This window comes from Lipophrys pholis (assembly GCF_963383615.2).
Source record: "Lipophrys pholis genome assembly, chromosome: 13".
NCBI classification, from domain to species: domain Eukaryota; kingdom Metazoa; phylum Chordata; class Actinopteri; order Blenniiformes; family Blenniidae; genus Lipophrys; species Lipophrys pholis.
Window position 1 is genome coordinate 29,001,908 of NC_137632.1, and position 27,708 is coordinate 29,029,615.

General features: G+C 48.9%; 1 protein-coding gene across 1 annotated transcript; it reads left to right on the plus strand.

Annotated features, from left to right (window-relative positions):
- Positions 1-169: 169 nt before the first annotated feature.
- Positions 170-26,248, plus strand: parp4 (poly (ADP-ribose) polymerase family, member 4). The gene is made up of 36 exons (XM_080478560.1): positions 170-318; positions 1,353-1,480; positions 2,624-2,843; positions 3,140-3,206; positions 4,371-4,443; positions 4,522-4,623; positions 5,456-5,608; positions 6,805-6,945; positions 7,108-7,275; positions 7,483-7,634; positions 7,744-7,875; positions 8,432-8,530; positions 9,741-9,924; positions 10,580-10,721; positions 11,077-11,219; positions 11,291-11,422; positions 12,662-12,748; positions 12,829-12,993; positions 13,207-13,253; positions 13,796-13,877; positions 14,848-14,985; positions 15,726-15,909; positions 15,983-16,053; positions 16,119-16,306; positions 16,388-16,487; positions 17,452-17,622; positions 18,170-18,250; positions 18,868-18,948; positions 19,260-19,355; positions 19,427-19,708; positions 21,358-21,444; positions 21,538-22,775; positions 23,060-23,105; positions 23,735-23,837; positions 24,003-24,135; positions 24,738-26,248. The coding sequence occupies exons 2-36, from the start codon at positions 1,355-1,357 to the stop codon at positions 24,943-24,945; spliced, it is 5,622 nt and encodes a 1,873-aa protein (XP_080334686.1). The 5' UTR covers positions 170-318; positions 1,353-1,354; the 3' UTR covers positions 24,946-26,248.
- The last annotated feature ends 1,460 nt before the right edge of the window (positions 26,249-27,708 follow it).

A 27,708-nucleotide genomic window follows, 5' to 3' on the forward strand; every position in this document is an offset into this window, starting at 1 on the left:
GAGGCTCTATAATCTGGATTAGAGGAGGAAGGTGCTCTATAATCTTGACCTGGTTCTGCAGGGTTCTTCTATTAAAGTAATACCACAGGTTTATCCCAGGTCAAAACACGTGTTGTGTCCCGCAGCCTCCAGTAGGGGGCAGCAGTGAGGCTGCAGGAAGCGCACTGACTGGAGACCAGGTGACTGACTGGACCTGCTTCAAGTTCCTGGAATCCAGGAGATCTCCTCCTCTGAAGCCTCAGTGGATCCAGCAGCCGCCGGACTCTGGATGGGACTCTAAAGTAATCCTCCGTTACTCTCGTTACCCCACAGAAGTGAGTAAGTTTCAGAGAGTGACTGTTTACTCTGGACTTTCTTGGTTCTGATGGTTTCCGGATGTGTATTGAAGGTGTGTGTTTATTACCAGGAGCTGTATCAGAACCGGGCCGGCCGCTCGGCCGGGCTGCGGGTTGGGGATCCGCGTTACTTCAAGATCGCTCGGATTTGATTTAATTCAATCCAACTTTATCTATGAAGCTCCACATGCAACACAGGAGCTTAAAACAGAGAGGAACCCTACAGAACACATGAGCAAGGCACTTCCACGCTATTACTGATTCACTTCCGTATTTTATTTCATGAAGAACTCTGAGCTGAGATTAACCACCAGACGGCGCCACAGCGGACGGCCTATAATAATAATAATAATAATGATAATAATAATAATAATAATAATAATAATAATAATAATAATAATAAAATGAGATGCAGGGTAGATGGTTATTTGTAATTAATTCATTCAAAAGATGTTAAAACATACAGATCCATACAATAACAATAAATCCGTTTTGAATAACTAGATTTTATGTGCATATAATTGTTATTATTTTGATATTATTGTTAATAATGATGATAATAATAATAATGAGTCAGCATTGCTCAGGGTTTTTAATGACGTCCTCCTGGCTGACTGGTGATCACGTGGTTCTGGTTCTGGTTCTGGTTCTGTTTCGCTGGACCTAACTGTTTCCCTGCTCTCTTCTCTTTACCTCCTGCCGCTGGGCTCCGTTCTGAGGAGGTACCTCATCACACTGTTACGACTGAACGATGTCTCGTCTCTCATCTCAACAACGTTCTACTTTTTACATTTTACTGAGAACAAAACTGTGTGTGTGTGTGTGTGTGTGTGTGTGTGTGTGTGTGTGTGTGTGTGTGTGTGTGTGTGTGTGTGTGTGTGTGTGTGTGTGTGTGTGTGTGTGTGTGTGTGTGTGTGTGTGTGTGTGTGTGTGTGTGTGTGTGTAACCGTTTACAATTTAAAAAGATGACTGATCGTAGTTCAGATCATTGATCCTGGATTATCTGTCCCCTCGCAGCTATGGCCGTGTTTGAAAACTGCTCTGTGCTTTTCGAGCTGAAGAACGTTTCTTTCAAGGAGAAGAAGAAGCTGACGTCCATCGTCACAGACAATGGAGGCGCCGTCTGCTTCGTGGTGAATAAAAAGGTGGAGTGTTTACTGAACTCTTCCAGCTTCTGGTTCAATCTGTGTTTGTTTCCACTTCCTGTGTCCTGTCTTCATTTCCTGTAACACTTCCTGTGTCCTTCCTTCATTTCCTGTAACACTTCCTGTGTTCTGTCTTCATTTCCTGTAACACTTCCTGTGTCCTTCCTTTATTTCCTGTAACACTTCCTGTGTCCTTCCTTTATTTCCTGTAACACTTCCTGTATCCTGTCTTCATTTCCTCTAACACTTCCTGTGTTCTTCCTTCATTTCCTGTAACACTTCCTGTGTCCTGTCTTCATTTCCTGTAACACTTCCTGTGTCCTTCCTTTATTTCCTGTAACACTTCCTGTATCCTGTCTTCATTTCCTCTAACACTTCCTGTGTTCTTCCTTCATTTCCTGTAACACTTCCTGTGTCCTGTCTTCATTTCCTCTAACACTTCCTGTGTTCTTCCTTCATTTCCTGTAACACTTCCTGTGTCCTGTCTTCATTTCCTGTAACACTTCCTGTGTCCTTCCTTTATTTCCTGTAACACTTCCTGTATCCTGTCTTTATTTCCTCTAACACTTCCTGTGTCCTGTCTTCATTTCCTGTAACACTTCCTGTGTCCTTCCTTTATTTCCTGTAACACTTCCTGTATCCTGTCTTCATTTCCTCTAACACTTCCTGTGTCCTGTCTTCATTTCCTGTAACACTTCCTGTGTCCTTCCTTTATTTCCTGTAACACTTCCTGCGTCCTTCCTTTATTTCCTGTAACACTTCCTGTGTCCTTCCTTTATTTCCTGTAACACTTCCTGCGTCCTTCCTTCATTTCCTGTAACACTTCCTGTGTCCTTCCTTTATTTCCTGTAACACTTCCTGTATCCTGTCTTCATTCCCTGTAACACTTCCTGTGTCCTTCCTTTATTTCCTGTAACACTTCCTGCGTCCTTCCTTCATTTCCTGTAACACTTCCTGTGTCCTTCCTTTATTTCCTGTAACACTTCCTGTATCCTGTCTTCATTTCCTGTAACACTTCCTGTATCCTGTCTTTATTTCCTGTAACACTTCCTGTGTCCTGTCTTCATTTCCTGTAACACTTCCTGTGTCCTGTCTTCATTTCCTGTAACACTTCCTGTGTCCTGTCTTCGTGGGAAACCACAGTGCTCTCTGGTGGTCACCAACGACGCGTCGACCCTGAGCCGCCGCCGGCTGAAAAACATCGTGCGGTTCGGGACCCCGGTGGTGGCGGTGGAGTACCTGTCCAGGTGTGTGGAGGGCGGAGCCCTGCTGCCGGTGGAGGAGTTCCAGGTGGAGACTCCGCCTCCTGAAGCAGCTCCTCTTCCTCTTCCAGCCAACAGGCCGCACACATCCACCCTGCAAGGTACAACACACACACACACACACACACACACACACATGTGTTCCAGTTATTTCCGAGCTGGGAATTCCCAGTTCAATGATGCCACGTCCCGGAAAAAGTTGTAGCGTTCCAGTTGATCTACAAAACAAGTCCAGAGCAAACTGATCAGGAAACGTGTGTGTGTGTGTGTGTGTGTGTGTGTGTGTGTGTGTGTGTGTGTGTGTGTGTGTGTGTGTGTGTGTGTGTGTGTGTGTGTGTGTGTGTGTGTGTGTGTGTGTGTGTGTGTGTGTGTGTGTGTGTGTGTGTGTGTGTTCCAGAGAGACTCGAGGACTCCACTGTCGTTCCGACTCAGAAACCCGAGACGGAGGAAACGAGGGAATTGAGGTGAAACGGGAAGATTCTTACTTCAGTTCAGAAGAAATAAAACTTAAAGAGCGAGATCGTTCTGGTTCCTTCCGGATCGTTCTGGTTCCTTTCGGATCGTTCTGGTTCCTTCCGGATCGTTCTGGTTCCTTTCGGATCGTTCTGGTTCGTTCCGGATCGTTCTGGTTCCTTCCGGATCGTTCTGGTTCCTTTCGGATCGTTCTGGTTCCTTCCGGATCGTTCTGGTTCCTTTCGGATCGTTCTGGTTCATTCTGGTTCGTTCCGGATCGTTCTGGTTCATTCTGGTTCGTTCCGGATCGTTCCGGTTCGTTCCGGATCGTTCCGGATCGTTCTGGTTCGATCTGGTTCATTCCGGTTCGTTCTGGTTCATTCTGGTTCGTTCCGGATCGTTCCGGTTCGTTCCGGGGATCGTTCCGGATCGTTCCGGATCTGTGGGCCATTCCTTCACGTTCACCCTCATCGTCCACATCGAGTTCATTTGTTTGTCTTCCTGTGAAAATGTCAAACGTCTGAAGACTCGTCCTCCACCAGACGTCGTTTCCTGATTCTGACCAATAGAAATGCCTGGATGACTGTCTAAGCCCCGCCCACCTCTGTGCTGCTCTCCTCTGCACCAATAGCAGCTTCAGATCTCCGCTCAGACTCGCCTGCCTCAGCGCCGTTGGCTGGTCGAGCTGTCAATCAAATCTGGCCACGCCCCCTCCACTGCTTTGGCTTTGTCTGGAAAAATGGAAAATATTGATTCAAAAATCTGAAGAAGCTTTTCAAGGTTTTTCACAAACCTGGAAACAAATTCCAGGATTCTAGAGATTTTCAAGCCATTTTGCTTTATATGTTTTCCTTCCTTCCTTCCTTCCTTCCTTCCTTCCTCCCTCCCTCCCTCCCTCCCTCCCTCCCTTATCCCTCCCTTCCTTCCTTCCTCCCTCCCTCCCTCCCTTCCTTCCTCCCTTCCTTCCTTCCTTCCTTCCTTCCTCCCTCCCTCCCTCCCTTCCTCCCTCCCTTCCTTCCTTCCTCTATCGGATCTCTCTCTTTATGAGCAGCTTGGGGAAACAGAAACACGTAGAAATGAAACAGACGACAGTTTTCTTTATTTTATTGAACCTCAGGTGAGAATGTCGACGTCTCACCACCTTTCCTCCTCCTCCTCTTTCTTTAATCCCTCAGGACTGACAGGAAGTCGGATCCTCCAGCGTTTCCTGATCACTTTCAGGTGGCAAAGTATTCCATCTTTGAAAAGGTGAAGCCGCGGTGCGATAGTTCCGTTTCCATGGTGATGGGACGTAGAAGCGGCCGTCATCAGCGTCTTTCTGTCCAGGTGGAGGGAAACAGTTGTGTGCTGGAGCTCCAGAGCAGCCGGGCGGAGAGCGGGAGGCGGTACCGCCTGGTCCGGGCCTGCAAAGACCAGCAACGAGCCAAGGTACCAGGAGTTACCTGTTGGTCAGACCAAGGTACCAGGAGTTAACTGTTGGTCAGACCAAGGTACCAGGTTACCTGTTGGTCAGACCAAGGTACCAGGAGTTACCTGTTGGTCAGACCAAGGTACCAGGAGTTACCTGTTGGTCAGACCAAGGTACCAGGAGTTACCCGTTGGTCAGACCAAGGTACCAGGTTACCTGTTGGTCAGACCAAGGTACCAGGTTACCTGTTGGTCAGACCAAGGTACCAGGAGTTACCTGTTGGTCAGACCAAGGTACCAGGAGTTACCTGTTGGTCAGACCAAGGTACCAGGAGTTACCCGTTGGTCAGACCAAGGTACCAGGTTACCTGTTGGTCAGACCAAGGTACCAGGTTACCTGTTGGTCAGACCAAGGTACCTACCAGGTTACCTGTTGGTCAGACCAAGGTACCAGGTTACCTGTTGGTCAGACCAAGGTACCAGGAGTTACCCGTTGGTCAGACCAAGGTACCAGGTTACCTGTTGGTCAGACCAAGGAACCAGGTTACCTGTTGGTCAGATCAAGGTACCTACCAGGTTACCTGTTGGTCAGACCAAGGAACCAGGTTACCTGTTGGTCAGACCAAGGTACCAGGTTACCTGTTGGTCAGACCAAGGTACCAGGTTACCTGTTGATGTTGTATTTTGACAAGCGATTTGGACCAAAGACATCGTGAGGATTCTCCCACGGTAGTTTGGGACGACCAAAGAAGTGAATCTTGAAGGAGGTGGATTGATTAGAGTTCATGATTCCGTCACAGAAGCATCGGAGTCGGAGAACGACTTTGATCAAGAGTTTTGTCTTTGTCTTCAGGGTGTGAGACAGGAGGTGTGGTTCCCGGCCACCTCGGAGGACGCTCTGTCAGAGTACCAGGCCCAGAGAGACTCCCTGAAGGCTTCTGGGTTTCAGGAGAGGACCAGCCTGCCTGATCAGGTCCAGGACCTCGGCTCCCCGGTCCTCCAGCAGGTCTGCACCGTCACTGCGCCGTCACTTTTGCTCAAAGCAAAAGGAAACCGGGTTCTTCACTGCGTTTGATTGAAAAACCTGAAGGTGGTGTTGTATTCAAGACCACCAAATCCGAGACCGGGTCCAGAACTAGTCTAGAGCCGGCCCTCAGTAGAGCACAGACCTTCACCAACGCCATATTTGTCTCCATGGAAACTATTGGATTACAAAGTCATTGGATCCATCACTCCACTGCTTCCATCATCTGTCCTGGTCGTTTGAACTTCTTCATGTTTTCACTGTTTGACACTGATGTACACATTTTATAATGTCTGTGTGACCCCTGAGCCCTGACCTTTGACCTTTGACCCTCAACGACTAACCAGGGGATGACGTCACTGCATCATGTGACATATCAGAGGACAGGGAACTGAAAACTGAACGTTTGTTTGGTGTTGGTTTGACATCAGTCAGATTAAAACTGACCGTGTCATGACGGAAATACTTTTTAGACCTTTTCGTGACCTAGACCTTTAGTTTCGTCCCAAACTAGAGCTACACTCGGTAGAGCGCAGACCTTCACCAACGCCACATTTGCTTACAGAAGCGTGTTAGCATCACTAGCATGAGAGCCGTTAGCTCATATCGATGCTAACCAGCCTGTCAGGTAGCTACATCACTGTGAAACACTGAGCAGGGAGCGTCTCCATGGCAACAGACGATGATCTCCTTTGATCTCCATGAGGGGCCTCTCTCATCCACTTTGTATGGGGAGGCTTTTCTGCACTTTTGTGGGGATTTATTCAGAAACAGTTAGTCGTTAACGGCCCATAATGGGATCAGTTGGTCCCAACAAGATTTATGCGAAAAGTTGTTAAAATACATTCGTACAAACCAACAAATAATTAAATAAATGAATAAACCCACAGATGAACACATAACCTTCTCGCCCAACTTCAACGGTGAAGGTAATTAATGCACGCTGACATAAACATAACCTTTTCAAAGGAAACCAGACCGAGTCAAGACCAATTTATTAATTTATTTATACTTTATTTATATAGTGTCAAACACAACGCAGAGAAAAACCAACGACGAGCGAGTAGAGGAGGCGGTGGAAAGGATAAACTCACTGCATCGTTAAAATAGTAGAATGGATTCAGCTGCTCTGTGATCCACAGCTGCTCTGTGATCCACAGCTGCTCTGTGATCCACAGCTGCTGGTGGAGGAGAAGCTTCTGACGGGGGGCATCTCGCAGAGGGAGGTGGCCATGTTGGTGGAGCTGCTCTGGGCTGAGGCTCTGGGGAGCCTGGACAACGTCCTGGCAGTGACAGTGGAGCAACTCAGCCTCAGTGATGTAAGAGTACAGGTCACTTCCTCACTCTGTGGAGACGCTCTATAATCTGATGTTAACTCTGTGTGTGTGTGTGTGTGTGTGTGTGTGTGTGTGTGTGTGTGTGTGTGTGTGTGTGTGTGTGTGTGTGTGTGTGTGTGTGTGTGTGTGTGTGTGTGTGTCCAGGTGAGCAGGGCAGAGGGTTTGTTGATTCAGGCTCGGAAGAAGCTTCAGAATGAAGAGGAGGACAAAGCGGCGTCGCTCCTGCAGGAGTTCTATTCTCTGCTGCCACACAAGACGCCTTCATCTGACCCAGACCTCCAGTTGATCTCTGAGAAACTGGACCTGTGCCAGGTAACACAGAACAACACACCTGGACCACGCTGCTGAGCTAATCCATCTAACACCAGCACCCTAATGCGTGTGTGTGTGTGTGTGTGTGTGTGTGTGTGTGTGTGTGTGTGTGTGTGTGTGTGTGTGTGTGTGTGTGTGTGTGTGTGTGTGTGTGTGTGTGTGTGTGTGTGTGTGTGTGTGTGTGTGTGTGTGTGTGTGTGCGTGCAGTTGATCCAAGACGTCCTGAATGTGAGCGAGATGACTCTGAGAAGCCCCGCCCCCTCCTGTGTGGGGAGGTACCGCGCTCTGCGGTGCAGCATCGACCTGCTTCCCCCGGGAAGCTCCGAGTATCAGCTGGTGGCCAGTCTGGCTCTGGACAGGTCAGCTGGTAAACCTCTGGGGAAGAAATCTGGGATTATTTCACACAGATAGAGGAGGAAGATGCTCTATAATCTGGATGTTAACTCTGTGTGTGTGTGTGTGTTCCAGGAGAGTCAACATCCAGCAGATCTTCAGAGTCTCCAGAGCCGTGGAGCTTCAGACCTTCAACAGAGAACTGGGAAACATTCAAACCCTCCTGCACTCCTCCAATCCCAAGAACTTCGTAGGAATCCTTTCCCGGTGAGACTTCCTGTGCGTCGTCCTTTATTCTCCCCCTCATGAGTGATTGTGGTTCCTCTCTGGATGAACGAGTGACTGTGGTTCCTCTCTGGATGAACGAGTGACTGTGGTTCCTCTCTGGATGAACGAGTGACTGTGGTTCCACTCTGGATGAACGAGTGACTGTGGTTCCACTCTGGATGAACGAGTGACTGTTGTTCCTCTCTGGATGAACGAGTGACTCTGGTTCCTCTCTGGATGAACGAGTGACTGTGGTTCCTCTCTGGATGAACGAGTGACTGTGGTTCCACTCTGGATGAACGAGTGACTGTGGTTCCACTCTGGATGAACGAGTGACTGTGGTTCCTCTCTGGATGAACGAGTGACTCTGGTTCCTCTCTGGATGAACGAGTGACTGTGGTTCCACTCTGGATGAACGAGTGACTGTGGTTCCACTCTGGATGAACGAGTGACTGTGGTTCCACTCTGGATGAACGAGTGACTGTGGTTCCACTCTGGATGAACGAGTGACTGTGGTTCCACTCTGGATGAACGAGTGACTGTGGTTCCTCTGCAGAGGGCTGCTGCTGCCCCGGGAGCTGGAGGAGTTTCACGGGATGACCAGGAGGGACGTGGGTCTTCTGGGAAGTGGAATCTACTTCGGCAACAGTGTGAAGTTTGTACACAGCCTGACTTTTATTCCGTTACACCGGGGGACCAAACTCCCAGAATGCAACAGTTTCCTGGACGTTCCACTGCATTTTGCAGCAGAAGGTTTCATTAAAATTGGCTTCATGTTGAGATTGAAGTCATTTTCTGTCGTAATTGTTTGGTTTTTGCGAAACATCTATAGTTTCATCATGTGTACTTTGCGCCACAAGAAAGTAAAACTTTAAAGTTTAAATTTGAAGGTTATTGTGGTTCTGTTTTAGCGGTCCCGCCCACTCAGGATGTAACTGGACTGAACGTTGTTTACGAGATTTCAAGTAAAAACGCAAAAACGTCTCTCACGTTTTGTGAGTCCATTTTTAACGTCGCGCGGAGTCACTGCAACTTTTGGAAAACGGCTCCCGACGTGGAACCTTTTTGAAGATGCTCCGACCTCTATTGGGTGTTATTCTCTGCTGCATGTGTGTGTGTGTGGTTTCATTACACAAACAAAACCACAGCATCCACTAGTGGCCGAACATGAAACAACATCATTTTCAAAACGTTGCGTTTTTCACTTGAAACGTTGTGGTGTAAACAGGGCGGGAGGTTAGTTGGTTTGTTGGTCGGTCGGTCAGTCGATTGGTTGGTTGGTTGGTTGGTCTGTCGGTTGGTTGGTCGGTCGGTTGGTTGGTTGGCTGGTGGGTTGGTAGGTTGGTCGGTTGGTTGGTGGGTTGGTGGGTTGGTTGGTGGGTTAGTTGGTGGGTGGGTTGGTCGGTTGGTGGGTTGGTGGGTTGGTCGGTCGGTTGGTTAGTTGGTGGGTTGGTGGGTTGGTTGGTGGGTTGGTGGGTTAGTTGGTGGGTTGGTTGGTCGGTTGGTGGGTTGGTGGGTTGGTCGGTCGGTTGGTGGGTTGGTGGGTTGGACGGTTGGTTGGTTGCTTGGTGGGTTGGTGGGTTGGTTGGTCGGTCGGTTGGTGGGTTGGTGGGTTGGACGGTTGGTTGGTTGCTTGGTGGGTTGGTGGGTTGGTTGGTCGGTCGGTTGGTGGGTTGGTCGGTTGGTTGGTTGGTGGGTTGGTAGGTTGGTGGGTTGGTTGGTGGGTTAGTTGGTGGGTTGGTTGGTTGGTTGGTCGGTCGGTCGGTTGGTGGGTTGGTGGGGTGGTGGGTTGGTCGGTCGGTCGGTCGGTTGGTGGGTTGGTTGGTGGGTTGGTCGGTCCTGATGGCGTCTGCTTCACTGCCCAGGTCGGCTCTCTTCTACTCCAAACCCTGCCAGAGCGACGGCTCCCACCTGCTGCTGGTTTGCAACGTGGCCTTGGGAAAAAGCCACCATGTCATCAGGGCAGACCCCAGCCTCACCAGAGCCCCAGAGGGATGCCACAGCGTGTACGGCCACTGCAGCATGAGATCGTACGCCACAAGCTTTAAGGTGAGTGTGAAATCCAACGTATGGCTGAGCAACGTGGTCCAAAACACGTCTTTATGACGCCATCTTCACGTGTTCAGGGAGCCAGAATGAAAGGTTTGTCTTCGTCTTTCCTGGACGTTCATATGACGTCTGGATTCGAACCCAAACCTCTTTCATGTCAGGCTGGTCTCTTACACACCAGACCACCAACGTATTCTAGATTGGATTAATTCTACTCTATAGTAAGAACGTCACTTAGAAATGACAAGTTTAAAAAAGTATCCGGGGCTGTGGGTCAAGTCGCCCACCAATACCACTGGTGTTTCAGATTAACTGGTTTCCCTGTCAACTGGTGACCTTCTTACTCCAGCGTCCCTCGTCACAGCAGATGTTAAAAATCCAGAGCTGTCCTGGTGAACGCCGTTTAACCACATTTCCATTAAAGTTTAAGATATCATAGCGTTTGTTTGTCTTATTTTAACATCGGCTGCTGCTAACGGCTGGAAGTCACCACTTTACAGGGGCACCAATGAAACCGAAACACTGGATAGTGAAGCACCATCCTAACCATCCACATCTTGTAACATTAATAATTTGAGCTGATATCCAACACGGAGTTGTAGCTCCGCCCTTCAGACACGGCGCCGTTACGACGATCTTCACCTCTGTGTTTCAGTTCAATGAGCTCGTCGTCTACAGTCCCAACCAGGTGCAACTGATGTACGTCATCAAGTACGCCGACTCCCAGAACCAGCTGAAGGACTTCAATCCCGCCATCGACATGACGGCCGAGCTGTGTCGGCAACCGCCTGATCCAGGTGAGCAACACGCACCTGAGAAACACCTCAGTGGGAGACTGACCTGGCGTCTTCACACCACGGTGACTGGATCTGATTCCAACAGTTTCTATCGGAGCGTTTCTGGTGTCTGTTTCCACGACAACGGAGCTCAGAGCCACTTAAAACCCTTTGAGAATGGCTTCCAAGGTGGAACCTTCTGAAAACGCTGTCACTTCGTCTCCATGGAAATTACATATATATGTACATGGTGTGTGTGTGTGTGTGTGTGTGTGTGTGTGTGTGTGTGTGTGTGTGTGTGTGTGTGTGTGTGTGTGTGTGTGTGTGTGTGTGTGTGTGTGTGTGTGTGTGTGTGTGTGTGTGTGTGTGTGTGTAGGGCTCAGTGAAGCTGATGATGGCCTTGAAGACATGGCGACCCCCCTGCAGGATGTGCAGTCAGGACTGTTGGACAGCTCTGGCCAGCTGCTCCCCCTGCAGGCCGTCCATGTGAAGTGCAGGCTGATGGATCTGCTCTCTCAGGTGAAAAGTCTTCAGCGCCTCTCCGGCAGCTTCTCTTACGAGCTCGTCAGCTCACACTGCCGCTCTCTTAGGTCACCATTTTCCAGAACTACACCAATCAGAGCGCCGTGCCCATCGAGGCCAAGTACGTCTTCCCTCTGGACGACTCTGCCGCCGTGTGTGGATTTGAAGCTTTCATCAACGGGAAACATGTCGTGGGACAGGTAACGTTTAAAAGCGGCTCCGCTTCACTTTTTCATTATATCATCTTTATATCATCATGTGGCCCCAGTGGAGACGTAACCCGCTAGAGGAGGAAGATGCTCTATGATCTGTTGTTAAAGGAGGAAGATGCTCTATGATCTGTTGTTAGAGGACGAATATGCCCTATGATCTGATGTTAGAGAGGGAAGGTGCTCTATAATCTGATGTTAGAGGAGGAAGATGCTCTATAATCTGGATGTTAGAGGAGGAAGATGTTCTATAATCTGATGTTAGAGGGGGAGATGCTCTATGATCTGATGTTTGAGGAGGAAGATGCTCTATGATCTGATGTTAGAGAGGGAAGGTGCTCTATAATCTGATGTTAGAGGAGGAAGATGTTCTATAATCTGATGTTAGAGGAGAAAGATGCTCTATAATCTGATGTTAGAGGGGGAGATGCTCTATGATCTGATGTTAGAGGGGGAAGATGCTCTATGGTCTGATGTTAGAGGAGGAAGATGCTCTATGATCTGATGTTAGAGGGGGAAGATGCTCTATGATCTGATGTTAGAGGGGGAAGATGCTCTATGATCTGATGTTAGAGGAGGAAGATGCTCTATGATCTGATGTTAGAGGAGGAAGATGCTCTATGATCTGATGTTAGAGGAGGAAGATGCTCTATGATCTGATGTTAGTGGAGGAAGATGCTCTATGATCTGATGTTAGAGGCGGAAGATGCTCTATGATCTGATGTTAGAGGGGGAAGATGCTCTATGATCTGATGTTAGAGGGGGAAGATGCTCTATGATCTGATGTTAGAGGAGGAAGATGCTCTATGATCTGATGTTAGTGGAGGAAGATGCTCTATGATCTGATGTTAGAGGAGGAAGATGCTCTATGATCTGATGTTAGAGGAGGAAGATGCTCTATGATCTGATGTTAGCTCAGATTAATGAATTAATGATGGGAAGCGTAAACTACCAACATGCTGCCAGAGAAGGATGCTATCATGCTAATGCTAATCACAGCTTCTATTGATACAGGCTGATGCTAATGCTAATGCTACTCATCGTTACTCATTGTTAGTAATAGTAACTCCTGTTTTGCTGCAGGACAGTACAGTTAGTAGTTACTAGCATCTTCTTAGCCAACATGGCGGTTTTCTTCCGTAACGTTCCAACAATAGTTCCCATGTTTGTCCTCCAGCGTCTCCATGTGACGGTCATTACGTTAAACGGTTTGTGTCACGTTTCCCTCAGGTGAAGGAGAAGGAGGTGGCCCGTCAGGAGTACCGGGAGGCTGTGGCGCGAGGCCACGGAGCGTACCTGATGGACCAGGACGCCCCCGTAGGTCTCCACGCCGCGCTGCAACACGCCGTCACAGTGTGAGCAGAATCTTCACGTCTCCTCTGCCCCTCCCCCCGCAGGATGTCTTCACCATCAGCGTGGGCAACCTGCCGGCCGGCGCCACCGTCCTCATCAAGGTGACCTTCGTGTCGGAGCTGATCGTGAAGGACAGCAGCGTGGTGTTCTCGCTGCCGGGCAGCGTGGCGCCGTGGCAACAGAGCGCTGCCCTGAACCAGACCACACAGGTACGACCTCCGTCTCACGCCGAGGCCCCGCCTCACACCCGGCACTTTCTGGAAACACTCCGACTCCGTCTCCATGGAAACGGGGAAAAAAGCAACAAGTTTGGAATGTCAGAGGTTCCTGCGCCTTTAGAAATACTTTTTATTCATAATATATGAATCAAATATTCAGTTTTCCTTCTTCACTGGTGACGAGTGTTTCCATGTTTTTTGCAGCTGACGGTGAAGAAAGTCTCGATCACCGACCAATCAGGAAGCACCAGGTGAGCAACTCCCTACTTCTGCAGGTTTTGTCTTATTCATTCATCCAGTGGAGAGTTTTCTGTCCCAGGTCTGACCAGTCTGACCAGTCTGGACCGGTCTGGACCGGTCTGGTCTGACCACAGGCTGCTTCCTCGATAAGGTTTGAACTGGATTCAGGATGTTTAGAACTGGTTTTACTGGTTTTTGAACTGTGTTTAGTTTTCCAACATAATTTCAACTGATCTTTGGAGTCGGTATTGACTAGTTTCTAGACTAGATCAAACCTTTTTGGACTGGTTTTCTGGAGTGGGTTTAGCCTTGACCTGTATTTAGACTAGCTTGTCTTGTATTTGGACCAGTTTCTGTACAAACTGTACCCGACTGGTGTTTGGACTGGATTTAGACTAGTTCCTCGACTGGGTTCAAACTTTTTGCTCTCGGCTTCTTTCTGTATTTCGGTTGGGTTTAAACCTTTTGGTCCAGTTTCTGGTCCATCTTAGGAAACTATGTGAAGTTGAGTTGAAATCCTGGTTGTGATGTGGGTGTCTCTGGTTCCCCTCAGGGACTTCACTCTGGACATGTCGGTCGACATGCCTTTTCAGATCTCCAGTCTTCAGTGCATCACACACCAGATCAAGATGAAGGTAATCTCTGAAGTGAAGTCGGGATAATTTAAAAGTAGCAGGTTTAAGTCAGGAAAGCTGACGGTTTGGTTTCCTGTACGTACTTCCTGGTTTGACCGCTGCTCTATAATCTGCACCGTTTGTCTTTGGACATGTTTGAACCAATTTGTTGCTCTTCATTTTCCTCAGTCGATGCCTTAACGTCGTCTGTTCAGCCCAACGTCTCCTCAAACACAAATAAACTCCTCCTCAGACTCTCTGCCACACTGACCCCTCCCCCTCCCCCTCCCCCTCACCTGCTCACTCCCCACACACACCTGGCCTCTATCACCTGGAAGCCTTGTATCCTCCCAACATTGCCCATGCTCCCCCTGGTGGTTGAACAAAATAACTGCACTTCAGGCCAGTCTCCAGGTGAACACCGAAAACATGAATAATCAATAAAATCATATAGAAATGGCTCCAACACACCGGCTCCTAACTGTTAAAGGCAACGGGGCATAAACAATTCAAGTAACAACTAGAGCTACACTCGGTAGAGCGCAGACCTTCGCCAACACCACATTTGTCACCATCTTAACCAATGGATTACCAGGTTATTTGATCCACCACTCTTTCCATCATCTGTCATGATTGTGTGAATTTCTTCATGTTGTCGCTGTTTGGCACTGATATAAACACTTTTTACAGTTTGTGTGTGACCCAAACCTGAACCCTGACCCCTGACCCCTGACCCCTGACCCCTGACCCATTCATGCACCAATGGGTGCGGCTGCCCTGCGAGGCGCCTGGACATGAAAGCTTCACGTCAATGTGTTTGAATTCCTAAAATAAATCAAAAGGGATTTTTCTTTGCAGGATTTTTCTGACAATACAAACAATCAGTGCAGGATTTGTAGTTATATGAAGGAAAACAGACCGTATCCTCCGCCCGTATCCTCCGCCCGTGTCCTCCGTTCACGCCATTTCCTTCCCGGATGTGTGTTTGTAGAGAACGGACTGTAAGGCGGTGCTGAGCGTGCTCCCCGGAGCCGTCCTGGGCCCGGACGGTTTCCAGCTGTTCATCACCTTGTCTGAGGTCCACCTGCCCAGGATGTGGGTGGAAAACCACCCCGACAAGGACAGCCAGGTTGGTCCATCCAGCTCCTTTCCATCTTCTCCTCCTACCTGGACTTTCAAACATCCTGAACAGGACAAATCAGACCATTGTCGTTGTCACATGGCGTTGCCTTTCTGGCCTTCATGGATGGTATGTACTCTTACCAATGAGCCAGTGTTGGCTCATTCCCGGTTCAGTTCCGATGTCACGGACTACAACACAAGGCGATAGCAAGACGTTGAGTTACAAGTACTTTCATGTAGTTTCATGCAAGTAGGTTTTTGCAGCGTGCCTTTGACAAGTTCCAACGATGTTCTTCCGTCTTCGGAAGATGGAAGAACATCATCGACGAACAATGTTGGAGAACATCGTTGAATTAGGTCAAAGGTACGTTGCAAAAACTTACCTGCCTGAAAAGACGAAAGCAAGGTTTTCACAACGTGCCTTTGGTAAGTTTCGACGGTGTTCCTCCGTCTTCATCAGAAATGTCATGAAGACGGAAGAAGACCGTCGAAGAACCTCGTCACATGTCAAAGGTACATCGCAAAAACCTACCTGCCTGAAAAGTGGAAAGCCTCAACAAACTGAAGGCTGAACTTTATTGAACTAAGACGTCGAGCTTCTGCCAAGTTTTGGCTCCAAACGTCTCGTCCTGTTTGTCCGTCGACTTCCTGTCCCGTTTTTTGTGTGTGTTTGTTGAAAACTTGATTCTGTCCAGTCAGTGGCGGACTGGTTTTCCGCACTGGGTGAGAACTCTGTCTCCTCCCCAGGCCTGCATGCTGGTGTTCTACCCACGCTTCGAGGTCAGCTCGCCAGCTGAGGAAGTGGTTCTCCTGCTGGACACATCCGAGTCCATGCAGGGAGAATCTCTCACGACGGCTCGGAGAATCGCCCTGCAGGTTCTCAAAAACCTGGACGGCCGCGTCAGAGTCAACGTGGTTTTGTTCGGGACAGGTCAGCTTTGCAGTCCGAGTTAGGAAGACGCTCCACTCTAGTGACGAGAAGTGACCTTTGACTCTTTCTTCAGATCATAAAGAAGCTTTCGTCACTGCGCAGCCTGTTGCAAGTGTTCGTCAGGAAGCTGAACGCTTCATTAAGGTGAGTTGTACTTAGTCCCTCTGTCAATCAGACTCTGATGTTTCTCCCGCTCTCCTCCCTCTCAGCATGGCCCGTCTGTAGGGGGCAGCACCGAGCTGTGGCGGCCCCTGCGAGTGCTCAGCCTGCTGCCTCCGTCCGGCAGGATCAGGAACCTCCTGCTGGTGTCGGACGGCCACATCCAGAACGCCGACGCCACCCTGCAGCTGCTGAGGGACAACGTGCAGCACAGTCGGCTGTTCACCTGCGGCCTCAGGTCAGAGGTCACGACGCTCCGCCGGGGTTCTTCTGTTCAGAGCGCTCTCGTGTTGATTGTCATCTTCATTGGTCGTTTCAGCTCCACGGCCAACCGGTACATGCTGCGAGCCTTGGCCCAAGCAGGGGGCGGAGCCTATGAATTCTTCGACAAAAAAAACAAACACAGCTGGTTGGATAAGGTGAGAGCCGGGTGGGCGGGGCTTAAGAAGATACGCCTCCATGTACAGAATCAATCATTTAACATGTTTGACCTTATAAATAAAAGAATAAGTAGAAAAGTTTCACGTTTGCACCGCATTGACAGAAACACTGAAAACTAGAGGGCGCTGTTGTTAGATTTAGAGCTACAGACCATGTGTCAGACCAGCGTTTCAGAAAAGTTCTGTTTTCCCCCATTACCAATGCGCCATAAACAAAACTTAAAACGCTACGGATGTTTTGCATTTTCACTTGAAATCGTTGTCGTGGGAACAAGCTTTTAGTTTTCTTAATCTAACGGAGTCGAAGATAAACTGTTTAATCAACCTCTTGATACTCGAGTACTCAAGAAAGGCTGATCTGTGAAAAAGAGATACTGTATTTATGTATTATTAATGATATGTATTTATGTATCTATTTATTTTATATAATATAATACAATACAATATAATATAAGGCCCCCGGCCAGATCAGTAGGTAGAGCATCAGACTCTCAGTCTCAAGGTAGAGGGGTCATGTCCCCCGTCCAGCTCAGCTGGTAGAGCATCAGACTCTCAGTCTCAAGGTAGAGGGTTCATGTCCCACGCCGGGCGCCACCTTCCTGTGGGCTCTCCACCTTCCTGTGGGCTCTCCACCTGCAGGAAGGTTCTTAATGGTGCAATGTGATCTGGGTGATGGTGCTCAGACTGACACCACCACCACCCGGGAACGGATAAGACGGAGAAGAGGGAGGAGATGGATGGATGGATAATATATTATAATTTAAATTTATTTTATTGTATTTGGTACGATGGCTGGACGAGGATCACCAGTTTGTGTGTGTGTGTGTGTGTGTGTGTGTGTGTGTGTGTGTGTGTGTGTGTGTGTGTGTGTGTGTGTGTGTGTGTGTGTGTGTGTGTGTGTGTGTGTGTGTGTGTGTGTGTGTGTGTGTGTGTGTGTGTGCAGGTGGAGCGGCAGGTGAAGCGCATGTCGTCTCCAGGCTGCAGCTCTGTGTCGGTGAAGTGGCAGCAGTTTGACCCGGACGCCGCCTCCCCCCTGCAGGCCCCCAGGCAGCTGCACGGCCTCTTCAACGACTGCCATACGCTGGTGTACGGATTCGTGCCGCACTGCACTCAGGTACCCGGGTTTCAGTCGCCTGTCGTGGAGGTCGACCAGTAAAATACGGTAAAACCCTCCACAGTGCAGCGGCGTGCTGCGATCGCAGGCTTCGCTGTAAACAGTGGACTGTCGTCAGCATATACTCTTATTTCTCTGAACTACTTTATTATTCCCCGACCGGCGATGTGGAGGTGTGGCCACACTGTGGCGCTCCACTCACCAGTGGAGGCGACTGCCTTGCCAGATGCTCAAACCAGCCATTTTGGGTTTAGTGTCTTGCTCAAAGACACTTCAACAAGTGGATGGGGGAGACGGGGAATCGAACCCGCAACCTTCCAATTCAGAGTCAATCATTTTACCTATTTTAAAACAAACTGTTCTAAAATACTTTGAAATCTATTGGAAGCAGAAGTGGCGACTCGCTGCAGTTCCCTCATGAGGCCAGCAGGAGGCGCGCTCTCTCTCTCCAGCTGGATACTGGATGACTTCAGTCTGTTCACTGAAGCTGCCAGTAATTAGATTACATTAACAGAGAGTTAGATTACTACTGTAATCCCTCCTCCAGGCCACACTGCTGGGAAACCTGAGTGGCCGGGAGCTGGAGACCATGGTGTCAACCTCCGACCTGCAGAAGACAACGGGCACGGTGAGGATGAATGGATGGAGGGATGAAGAGGTGGAGGGATGGAGTGGTGAGGGATGGAGGGATGGAGTGGTGAGGGATGGAGTGGTGAGGGGTGGAGGGATGGAGGGATGAAGAGGTGGAGGGATGGAGTGGTGAGGGATGAGGGATGGAGTGGTGAGGGATGGAGGGATGGAGTGGTGAGGGATGGCGGGATGGAGTGGTGAGGGATGGAGTGGTGAGGGATGGAGGGATGGAGTGGTGAGGGATGGCGGGATGGAGTGGTGAGGGATGGAGTGGTGAGGGATGGAGGGATGGAGTGGTGAGGGATGGAGTGGTGAGGGATGGAGGGATGGAGTGGTGAGGGATGGAGTGGTGAGGGATGGAGGGATGGAGTGGTGAGGGATGGAGTGGTGAGGGATGGCGGGATGGAGTGGTGAGGGATGGAGTGGTGAGGGATGGAGGGATGGAGTGGTGAGGGATGGAGTGGTGAGGGATGGCGGGATGGAGTGGTGAGGGATGGAGGGATGAAGAGGTGGAGGGATGGAGTGGTGAGGGATGGAGGGATGGAGTGGTGAGGGATGGAGTGGTGAGGGGTGGAGGGATGGAGGACAGTCGGCTGAACTTGTCTTTCTGTTCAGTTTCTTCACAAACTCACAGCGAGGGCGATGATCAGAGACTACGAGGACGGAAACCTGGAGCCTGACCAGGGTCGACATGAGGTGTGTGTGTGTGTGTGTGTGTGTGTGTGTGTGTGTGTGTGTGTGTGTGTGTGTGTGTGTGTGTGTGTGTGTGTGTGTGTGTGTGTGTGTGTGTGTGTGTGTGTGTGTGTGTGTGTGTGCGTGCGTGCGTGCGTGCGTGCGTGCGTGCGTGTGTGTGTGTTTGATGTTGTGTCTCCTCTTGGTTTGTTGTGTGTTTATTGACGTGTGTGTGTGTGTGTGTGCGTGTGTGTGTGTGTGTGTGTGTGTGTGTGTGTGTGTGTGTGTGTGTGTGTGTGTGTGTGTGTGTGTGTGTGTGTGTGTGTGTTGTCCAGAGTCGGCGGGCGGAGCTCCGGAGCTTCATGGTGGCCCTGAGCAGAGAGTTCTCCGTCCTGTCGCAGCTCACCAGCTTCGTGGCGGTGGAGGAGCGGGTGGGTGCTCAGCCTCCAGCTCTGCTTCACGCTCGTTCCTCCGCCGCCGCCTCACGCTTGTCGTCCCGCAGGACCCGGACCGAGCGCACGCCGCTCTCACCGACATCCCCAAGCTGCCGGCGGAGGAAGACGTGGACTTCCTGCCCTACATCAGCTGGAAAAGTCCACCCAAGAAGAAAAGAGGCGGGGTGCGGAGGCGAGGCTGGCTGAAGGAGGAGATGGAGATGGAGATGGAGATGGAGGTGAAGATGGAGAAGGCCAATCTCATAAGGACCATGTCCAGGAGTCTTTCTCCTGTGGAGATGCAGAACATTGGAGACATGGACCTGGAGGACGGTACATATGAATCCATGGTGAGTCTCCTCAGAAGGTTTAATGATGTGAAGGTCAAACTTCTTACTAAGTTCCTCCCAGAACCCCTCTGGAAAATCAAACCTGGAAAATCAAACCTGGAAAATCAAACCTGGAAAATCAAACCTGGAAAATCAAACCTGGAAAATCAAACCTGGACATCCAGTTCAGTTGTTGCGCCACAGACTAACGTCCTCCAACACACACACACACCTTCCCCCGACACATCATCCGAGGATGAATGGATAGAAGGATGGAGAGGTGGAGTGATGGAGTGATGAAGAGGTGGAGGGATGGAGTGATGAAGAGGGGGAGGAATGAGGACAGTCGGCTGAACTTGTCTTTCTGTTCAGTTTCTTTACAAACTCACAGCGAGTGATGTAGTTTCACCCTGATGTAGTTTCACTGTGACATAGTTTCATGCTGATGTAGTTTCACGGTGACGTAGTTTCGCGTTGATGTAGTTTCACCCTGATGTAGTTTCACAGTGACGTAGTTTCACCCCGAAGTAGTTTCATGTTGACGTAGTTTCACGTTGATGTAGTTTCACGGTGACGTAGTATCACCCCGAAGTAGTTTCCCATTTATGTAGTTTCACGCTGATGTAGTTTCATGCTGACGTAGTTTCACCCTGAAGTAGTTTCACCCTGATGTAGTTTCACGTTGACATAGTTTCACGTTGATGTAGTTTCACAGTGACGTAGTTTCACCCCAAAGTAGATTCACGTTGATGTAATTTCATATTTATATAGTTTCATGCTGACGTAGTTTACATTGATATAGTTTCATGCTGACGTAGTTTCATATTGAGATAGTTTCCCGCTGACGTAGTTTCACATTGACATAGTTTCACGCTGGCGTAGTTTCACCCGAATGTAGTTTCGCGTTGATGTAGTTTCACGCTGATGTGGTTTGATGCTGACGTAGTCAATAGTTTCACATTGACATAGTTTCATGCTGAAGTAGTTTCACCCTGAAGTAGTTTCACATTGATGTAGATTCACATTGACATAGTTTCACAGTGACGTAGTTTCACCCTCAAGTAGTTTCACATTGATGTAGTTTCACACTGATGAAGTTTCATGCTGACGTAGTTTCACGTTGACAGTTTCATGTTGATGTGTCACGCTGACGTAGTTTCACATTGACGTAGTTTCACGTTGACATAGTTTCACGCTGACGTAGTTTTACCCTGAAGTAGTCTCACGCTGATGTAGTCTCACGCTGATGTAGTTTCATGCTGACGTAGTGTCACGTTGGCGCAGTTTCATGCTGATGTAGTTTCACCGTGAAGTAGTTTCATGTTGATGTATTTCCACGCTGACGTAGTTTCATGCTGACGTAGTGTCACGTTGGCGCAGTTTCATGCTGATGTAGTTTCACCGTGAAGTAGTTTCACGTTGATGTATTTCCACGCTGACGTAGTTTCATGCTGACGTAGTTTCACCCTGAAGTAGTTTTACGTTGATGTAGTTTCACACTGACGTAGTTTCATGTGGGCGTAGTTCCACGCTGACGTAGTCGTGAGGAGTCACCAGAGAGCTGCAGACGTGTTTCTGGGATTCCGTTACTTTGCAGGATGTGTCGTAGTAACGGCCGGACGATCGGATACGAAGTGTGAAAGTTATTTCTATCTTGTTCTCTTTCACAGGGCAACATCCCCCTCTCCTCCACCTTCACCTCCTCCACCTACTGCCCCTCCCCTTCTGCGATGAGGAAGAGATCAAAGATCTTCAAAGTAAAAAACAGCAAAACGTCCAAAACGACCATGTCTGCATCTTTTGCTGCTCCTCCTCCACTAAACAGTGCTCATGCTTTGTGTCGTCCACAGTCACTTCCTGCTCCTCTTCCTCCTCCTCCTCCTCCTCCTCTTCCCTTCAGTTGCAGGGTTCTTTGTCGTCAATCGGTACAGACACATGCTCGTCAGGCTGGTCTGGAGCCACAGTCACTTTTTGCTCCTGCTGCTCTTTCTGCTCCTCCTCCTCCTCCTCCTGCTGCTCTTTCTGCTCCTCCTCCTCCTCCTGCTGCTGCTCTTTCTGCTCCTCCTCCTCCTCCTCCTCCTCCTGCTGCTCTTTCTGCTCCTCCTCCTCCTCCTCCTCCTGCTGCTGCTGCTCCTCCCTTCAGTCGTCAGTATTTTTATATTCCACCGGTACTGATGCCTGCTGGTCAGGCTCTTATTGATCCAGAGTCACTTTTTGGTCTTGCTGCTCCTCCTGCTACTCTTGCTGCTCCTCCCCCTCCTGCTCCTGCTACTAATGCTGCTCCTCGTCCTCCTCCTCCTGCTACTAATGCTGCTCCTCGTCCTATACCCGCCCCTCGTCATTCTCATGGATTCTTTGCTCCTCAGGCTGTATGTCATTCACTCTCAGTTTTTGCTCCTGCTCCTCCTGCTCCTCCTGCTCCTCCTGCTCCTCCTGCTCCTCCTGCTCCTCCTGCTCTTGGCTCTACTTTGGGTTTCGGCGCGTCAACAGTCTCAGTTCAGCCTCAGAATCAGATCTGGAAGTCAATGCAAGGTGAAGTCCTTGCTATATGCTCTGCGGGTCCTGGTAGAGCAGGAGGAGGAAGCTCTGCGGGTCCTGGTGGAGCAGGAGGAGGAAGCTCTGCGGGTCCTGGTGGAGCAGGAGGAGGAGGCTCTGCGGGTCCTGGTGGAGCCGGAGGAGGAGGCTCTGCGGGTCCTGGTGGAGCAGGAGGAGGAGGCTCTGCGGGTCCTGGTGGAGCCGGAGGAGGAGGCTCTGCGGGTCCTGGTGGAGCCGGAGGAGGAGGCTCTGCGGGTCCTGGTGGAGCAGGAGGAGGAAGCTCTGCAGGTCCTGGTGGAGCAGGAGGAGGAGGCTCTGCGGGTCCTGGTGGAGCAGGAGGAGGAGGCGACTGCTCCGAGTTGTTCAGTTGTGTGGAACTTTTGAGCTTTCCTCCGTCATGTGTGGAGCCGCTCTGCAGCAGCACCGACCTGCTAGATGAAATCTACTCTTCTGCGTCTGTAGAACTTCTGATGCAGGAGGAGGATGTTCCTGTCCAGAGAGCGTTCGGACGCTCCACTCTGGGATCACAGAGCGTCCACCACAGGAAGCACTGGTACGTTTCACACTGTCAACTGGTTAACAAACAAAGGGTCACTGGTCAAGTGGAAGTTAGCTTGATAGCTAGCAGGAGAATGCTGAGGGTCGCTCGATGAATGCTGAGGGTCGCTCTGTGAATGTTGTGGATCGCTCTGTGAATGCTGAAGGCTGCTCTGTGAATGCTGAGGGTCTCTCTGAATGCTGAGGGTCGCTCTGTGAATGCTGAGGGCTGCTCTGTGAATGCTGGGGGTTGCTCTGTGTTGAAGGCCAAAGACGCTGATGGAGTTTCTGTGGTTTCAGGACAAACGAGCAGAGATGGACGAGGATCTTCCAGCTGCAGAATTCGGTGAGAAGTTTTACATTTTGTTTCTAGAATCTGAGACAGAGCAGGAAGAAATACGCTATTTTCCCAAAAGTATTTGCTCAGCTCTCCAAGTCCCGGAATGCAGGTATCATAGTGTCTTCCATGGTCATGAGCTCTTAAGATTAACGTCATGAGCTCTTCAGATTAACTTCATAAACTCTTCAGATTAACTTCATGAGCTCTTAAGATTAACGTCATGAGCTCTTCAGATTAACTTCATAAACTCTTCAGATTAACGTCATGAGATCTTCAGATTAACTTCATGAGATCTTCAGATTAACTTCATGAGCTCTTTAGATTAACTTCATGAGATCTTCAGATTAACGCCATGAGCTCTTCAGATTAACTTCATGAGCTCTTCAGATTAACGTCATGAGCTCTTCAGTTTAACGTCATGAGATCTTCAGATTAACTTCATGAGATCTTCAGATTAACGTCATGAGATCTTCAGATTAACTTCATGAGCTCTTCAGATTAACGTCATCAGCTCTTCAGTTTAACATCATGAGATCTTCAGATTAACTTCATGAGCTCTTCAGATTAACGTCATGAGATCTTCAGATTAGATCACACATCATGGCTGCTGCTGACGGTGTCTGTTCCCGGAGCAGGATGGATTCTGGGAGTTTACCTCGGAGCTGGAGGAGCTGATTAACTTCAGGGCGACGTCCTTCACCAACGACTTCCTGGTGAAGAAAGGCATCCAGTCGTTAGGTCAGACACATTTCCTTCAAGAGGCAGATGTTCCATGTGGTCATCCAGATGTTCCATGTGGTCATCCAGATGTTCCATGTGGCCATCCAGCTGTTCCATGTGGCCATCCAGCTGTTCCATGTGGCCATCCAGCTGGTTAAGGCAGATGTTTCCTGTGTGCTTCAGGGACGAAGGCCCATGCTGACATCCTGCGGCTGCTGGCGACGCTGCTGGTTCTCCAGATGTTGCGGGTGGAGCAGCAGGAGGAAGGGAAGCTGCTGCGGACGTTGTTTTCTCTGGAGGAGTCGTCTGATCGCAGGTCAGTCACGCTTCATCAACAGTCACATGACCACTGCTGCTTTATCTCCTTAATTTTTGTTTGTTGGCAGCAGAGATTAGTTACAAGGTTCATCTCATGTCTTTTATTTTGATAGTCGTTCTCAACTGATGATGCAAATATAATCTCAGCTGGAGCTTCAGCAGGCCCCGTTTCCACTGCCTCGTGGCTAATGGCTGGTTAGCAGCTAATGGCTAACTGTTAGCAGCTAACGGCTAACTGTTAGCAGCTAATGGCTCTGTTAGCAACTAATGGCTAATTGTTAGCAGCTAATGCTAACTGTTAGCAGCTAGCCATTAGTGGCTGTCGGTTAGCGGTTAGCTAGTAGCTAAATGCTAAATTTACCAGAAGGGGTTTATGACGTTAGCCTAACTAGTTGACGACAATCAAAACTTCCCGTTCAGGGGTGGCGCCCCCTTGTGGATGATTCTGGTCTGAACAAAGATCCCAAACCAAAAATCTCAACTGCTTTCAAACTGCAGAGTTTCAGTTTGAGCCGCGCTGAAGCACCAACAATCCTGTTTGGAGGAAACGTTGGGTTTTCCTGTGGATTGAATCCGGTGATGCTGATTGTTTTGCTTCAGGCCCAAGTTCTGGGAGGCGGTGAAGAAGGCGGTGGACTGGGCCTGCTGGGCCGACCGTCAGTACCCCTGCATCTACAGCCGGCTGGAGTTCGGCTACAGCTGGGAGGCGTCGACCCGCCAGCTGCTGGGCTACGAGAAAATCCCCTCGTCCTCCTTCCTGCTGTCTCTGGACCTGCAGAGGGTCCCGGGTTCTCTGCTGGTCCGCTGAAACCTCCCAACATGGCCGCCTGCAGGGATCTGGTGACCCCCAAGCTCAGGGTTGGCTGAGATATGCTCCATTTGAAGGGGGGGGGTGTTTTCTTTTTGAGTTTTTTTTTCTAATATACACACAACCGCTATGCACTTTTAAGAATCTTTGAATACTTCATGGGTGTTTGAGTTTGGTGAGAGAGTTTTTAATGTCTGTCCAGGTGAAGAAGTTCCAGGTACTGAAACCTGTCCATTGTTCAGAGGCAGAGAACTGCAGCAGAATGAAACAAAATGAAGGTTGTTCACATGGTTATATATTAAATAAACAGGTATTCTGATTTTGTCCGCACTCCAAAGGGATTTGGTCCATTGGTGTCTGGTGGGATTAGCTTTATCTAATCCCATCAAACCAAACTGGTTGATAATCACTCCTGATCACCGTTGATACTCTTCTTGGTTGTTTTGTCGCCTGCAGCTGAAAATAAAATGCTGCTTACATCCCATCTAACCTAATCTAAGGCTGTGTTTACACGACATATACATATGAATGTGCTTCAAACCGTATAAACATCACCACCGTTATGCTTCCAATGTGTCTGGGTGAGTGCTTCACATTCAGTCCACCAGAGGGCGCCACGAGCTAAATATCAAGAAGAAAAGTTGTTTTTCAGAGAGAAGAAGTGAAATTGAACATGAGGTTCCACATTGCCGCTTTTCAGACGGTTCTTCTGTTGGTTATTCACTTCTAATCTCAACACTGCCCCCCTGTGGTCACTGGTGGTACTGCTCTGCTGGTTCATGTCTAAAGCCTCGGATGTAAATCTGTGTCAGATTCCTGCTTATCTAACATGATGAGTCAGTCTGAAGTGCTAAGTTGTGGATTAAATTAAGGCAGCATCCAGTCTCCTCGGGTCATGATCTCTGTAAAGAAAAACTTCATTTTTACGTCGTCTGTGGGGAAAAGAAAAGAAACGGGACGTTCCTTCAGGATGATCTGAGCTGGAGAACCAGGTAGACCTGAACCCAAGAGACTATAACTGGAGTCAATATGGAGGATTTCTCTTTGTTCTTGAGCTCGACATGATGCAGCTTAAAGTTAATGTAGAAGTTGTGGGGGAGGGGTTTATTTACCTGTGTGTGTGTGTGTGTGTGTGTGTGTGTGTGTGTGTGTGTGTGTGTGTGTGTGTGTGTGTGTGTGTGTGTGTGTGTGTGTGTGTGTGTGTGTGTGTGTGTGTGTGTGTGTGTGTGTGTGTGTGTGTGTGTGTGTGTGTGTGTGTGTGTGTGTGAGCGCTGGTGGAAATAAAGACTTTCCTCTGCCTGAGACCTGTTCAGTCACTCCATCATCACTGCATTGCTTTTCAGAACACAACTTTTAGAAAACACGTGGGAGTAGAGTTAGCAGACAGCTAACAGCCGCTGTAGTCGTGCAGTGCGTCTCCATGGCAACAGGCGCTGATCTCCTTTGATCTCCTCCATGAGGTGCGTCTCATCTACTTTGTATGGGACAGTTGTTAACGACTGTTAACGTCCCAAAATCTAATGATCGGTCCTTGATGATGACAAATCATCCCTGGAGCGTTCATGTAACTCCGGTTCATAGTTTTTGTGAAAAGTTGGTAAAATACATACAAACCAATGAATAAATTCACGCAAACATATAACCTTCGCCCAAACTTTTGTTACGTAAACTAATTAGTGAAAAGCTTCATTCAGTAACCAAGTAATCATCCCTCTAACTCACATCCTACAATTGAGTTTTAACAATTTTGTGTAAATGAATTCCTGTAATTCCCTCTAAACTCACTTTCAAAGCAGTTTTCTGCTTCCGACCATCTTCAAACATAAAAACTTTCCATCTTCAAACCTTAACTTTAAATACCTTCCAGTGGCTTTAAACAGACTAATTAATATAATCCTCCTGATGAGATTACACTCGTGATAAAACCTGATTCTTCTGCTGTGCTTTCTGTGTTTCTCCCGGTTTTCTCTGCTGCGTCAGCATTGTGGGCGGAGTCTGTATGATTAACTCACACCTGAGATTCATCTTCATCACCTCCGAGTATAAGGACTCCTCCTCTTCCTCACACGGATCCTCAGTTTACCTCACCTGGTTTTCTGGGTCTCGGGTTCTAAGAAGTTCAGGCCTCCTTTATACGACAAAGTTCTCAAGAGAAAACGGAGAACTCCCGTAGCGTTTGGGTGATTTGTTTCAGGGAGCTGGGTCCTCCCCTCAGCGGGTTTTATTGTACCATTTTATTCAGTATTAATCCAGTTGGACTGAACGTCAGGCCGCCAGCAGGCGGCGGCGACGCTCCAGCTCGTTTGGGGTCAGAAATCCTCATGTTTCTGTCCAAATGATGTAAAAGCAAAGATCAAGGTAGTTTGAGACGTTACATGGAGCATCCTGACACACAGGGGAAAGTACCAAAATAAGAGTTTGGGTTTCGCTGTCTTTCTTTTATCAAATTTCACTTTAAACACAAAAGAGGAAAAAAAAAGTGTCTGTCTGCCTCACAAGTTCTAATCAAATGTGATTTTTATTGTTTTTTTTAACCCTTTGACACTTCCACTATTGGATAAAATACGTCTCAAAGTTATGAACTTCAATTTAAGCCCAAAGATGAGCTTTTATCTTGAAAATTCCACTTGCTGTGGCCAAACTTCTCCACTGTACCTCAAATCTGAGAAAACTGCATTTTCAGTCCCCAGAAGCCGACGGCTCTACGGTTTCCTCCAGATGAAGGCTGAGCATCCTGAGGTTCTTCTATTTTAACTGGGTCAC

Bases quoted from the DNA above. Each gene is read 5' to 3' on its own strand.
- parp4 (XM_080478560.1), top strand. From the start codon at position 1,355: ATGGCCGTGTTTGAAAACTGCTCTGTGCTTTTCGAGCTGAAGAACGTT. The intron at 5,609-6,804 runs GTCTGCACCGTC...TGTGATCCACAG, and splicing joins GCTCCCCGGTCCTCCAGCAG to CTGCTGGTGGAGGAGAAGCT. The intron at 11,423-12,661 runs GTAACGTTTAAA...CGTTTCCCTCAG, and splicing joins GGAAACATGTCGTGGGACAG to GTGAAGGAGAAGGAGGTGGC.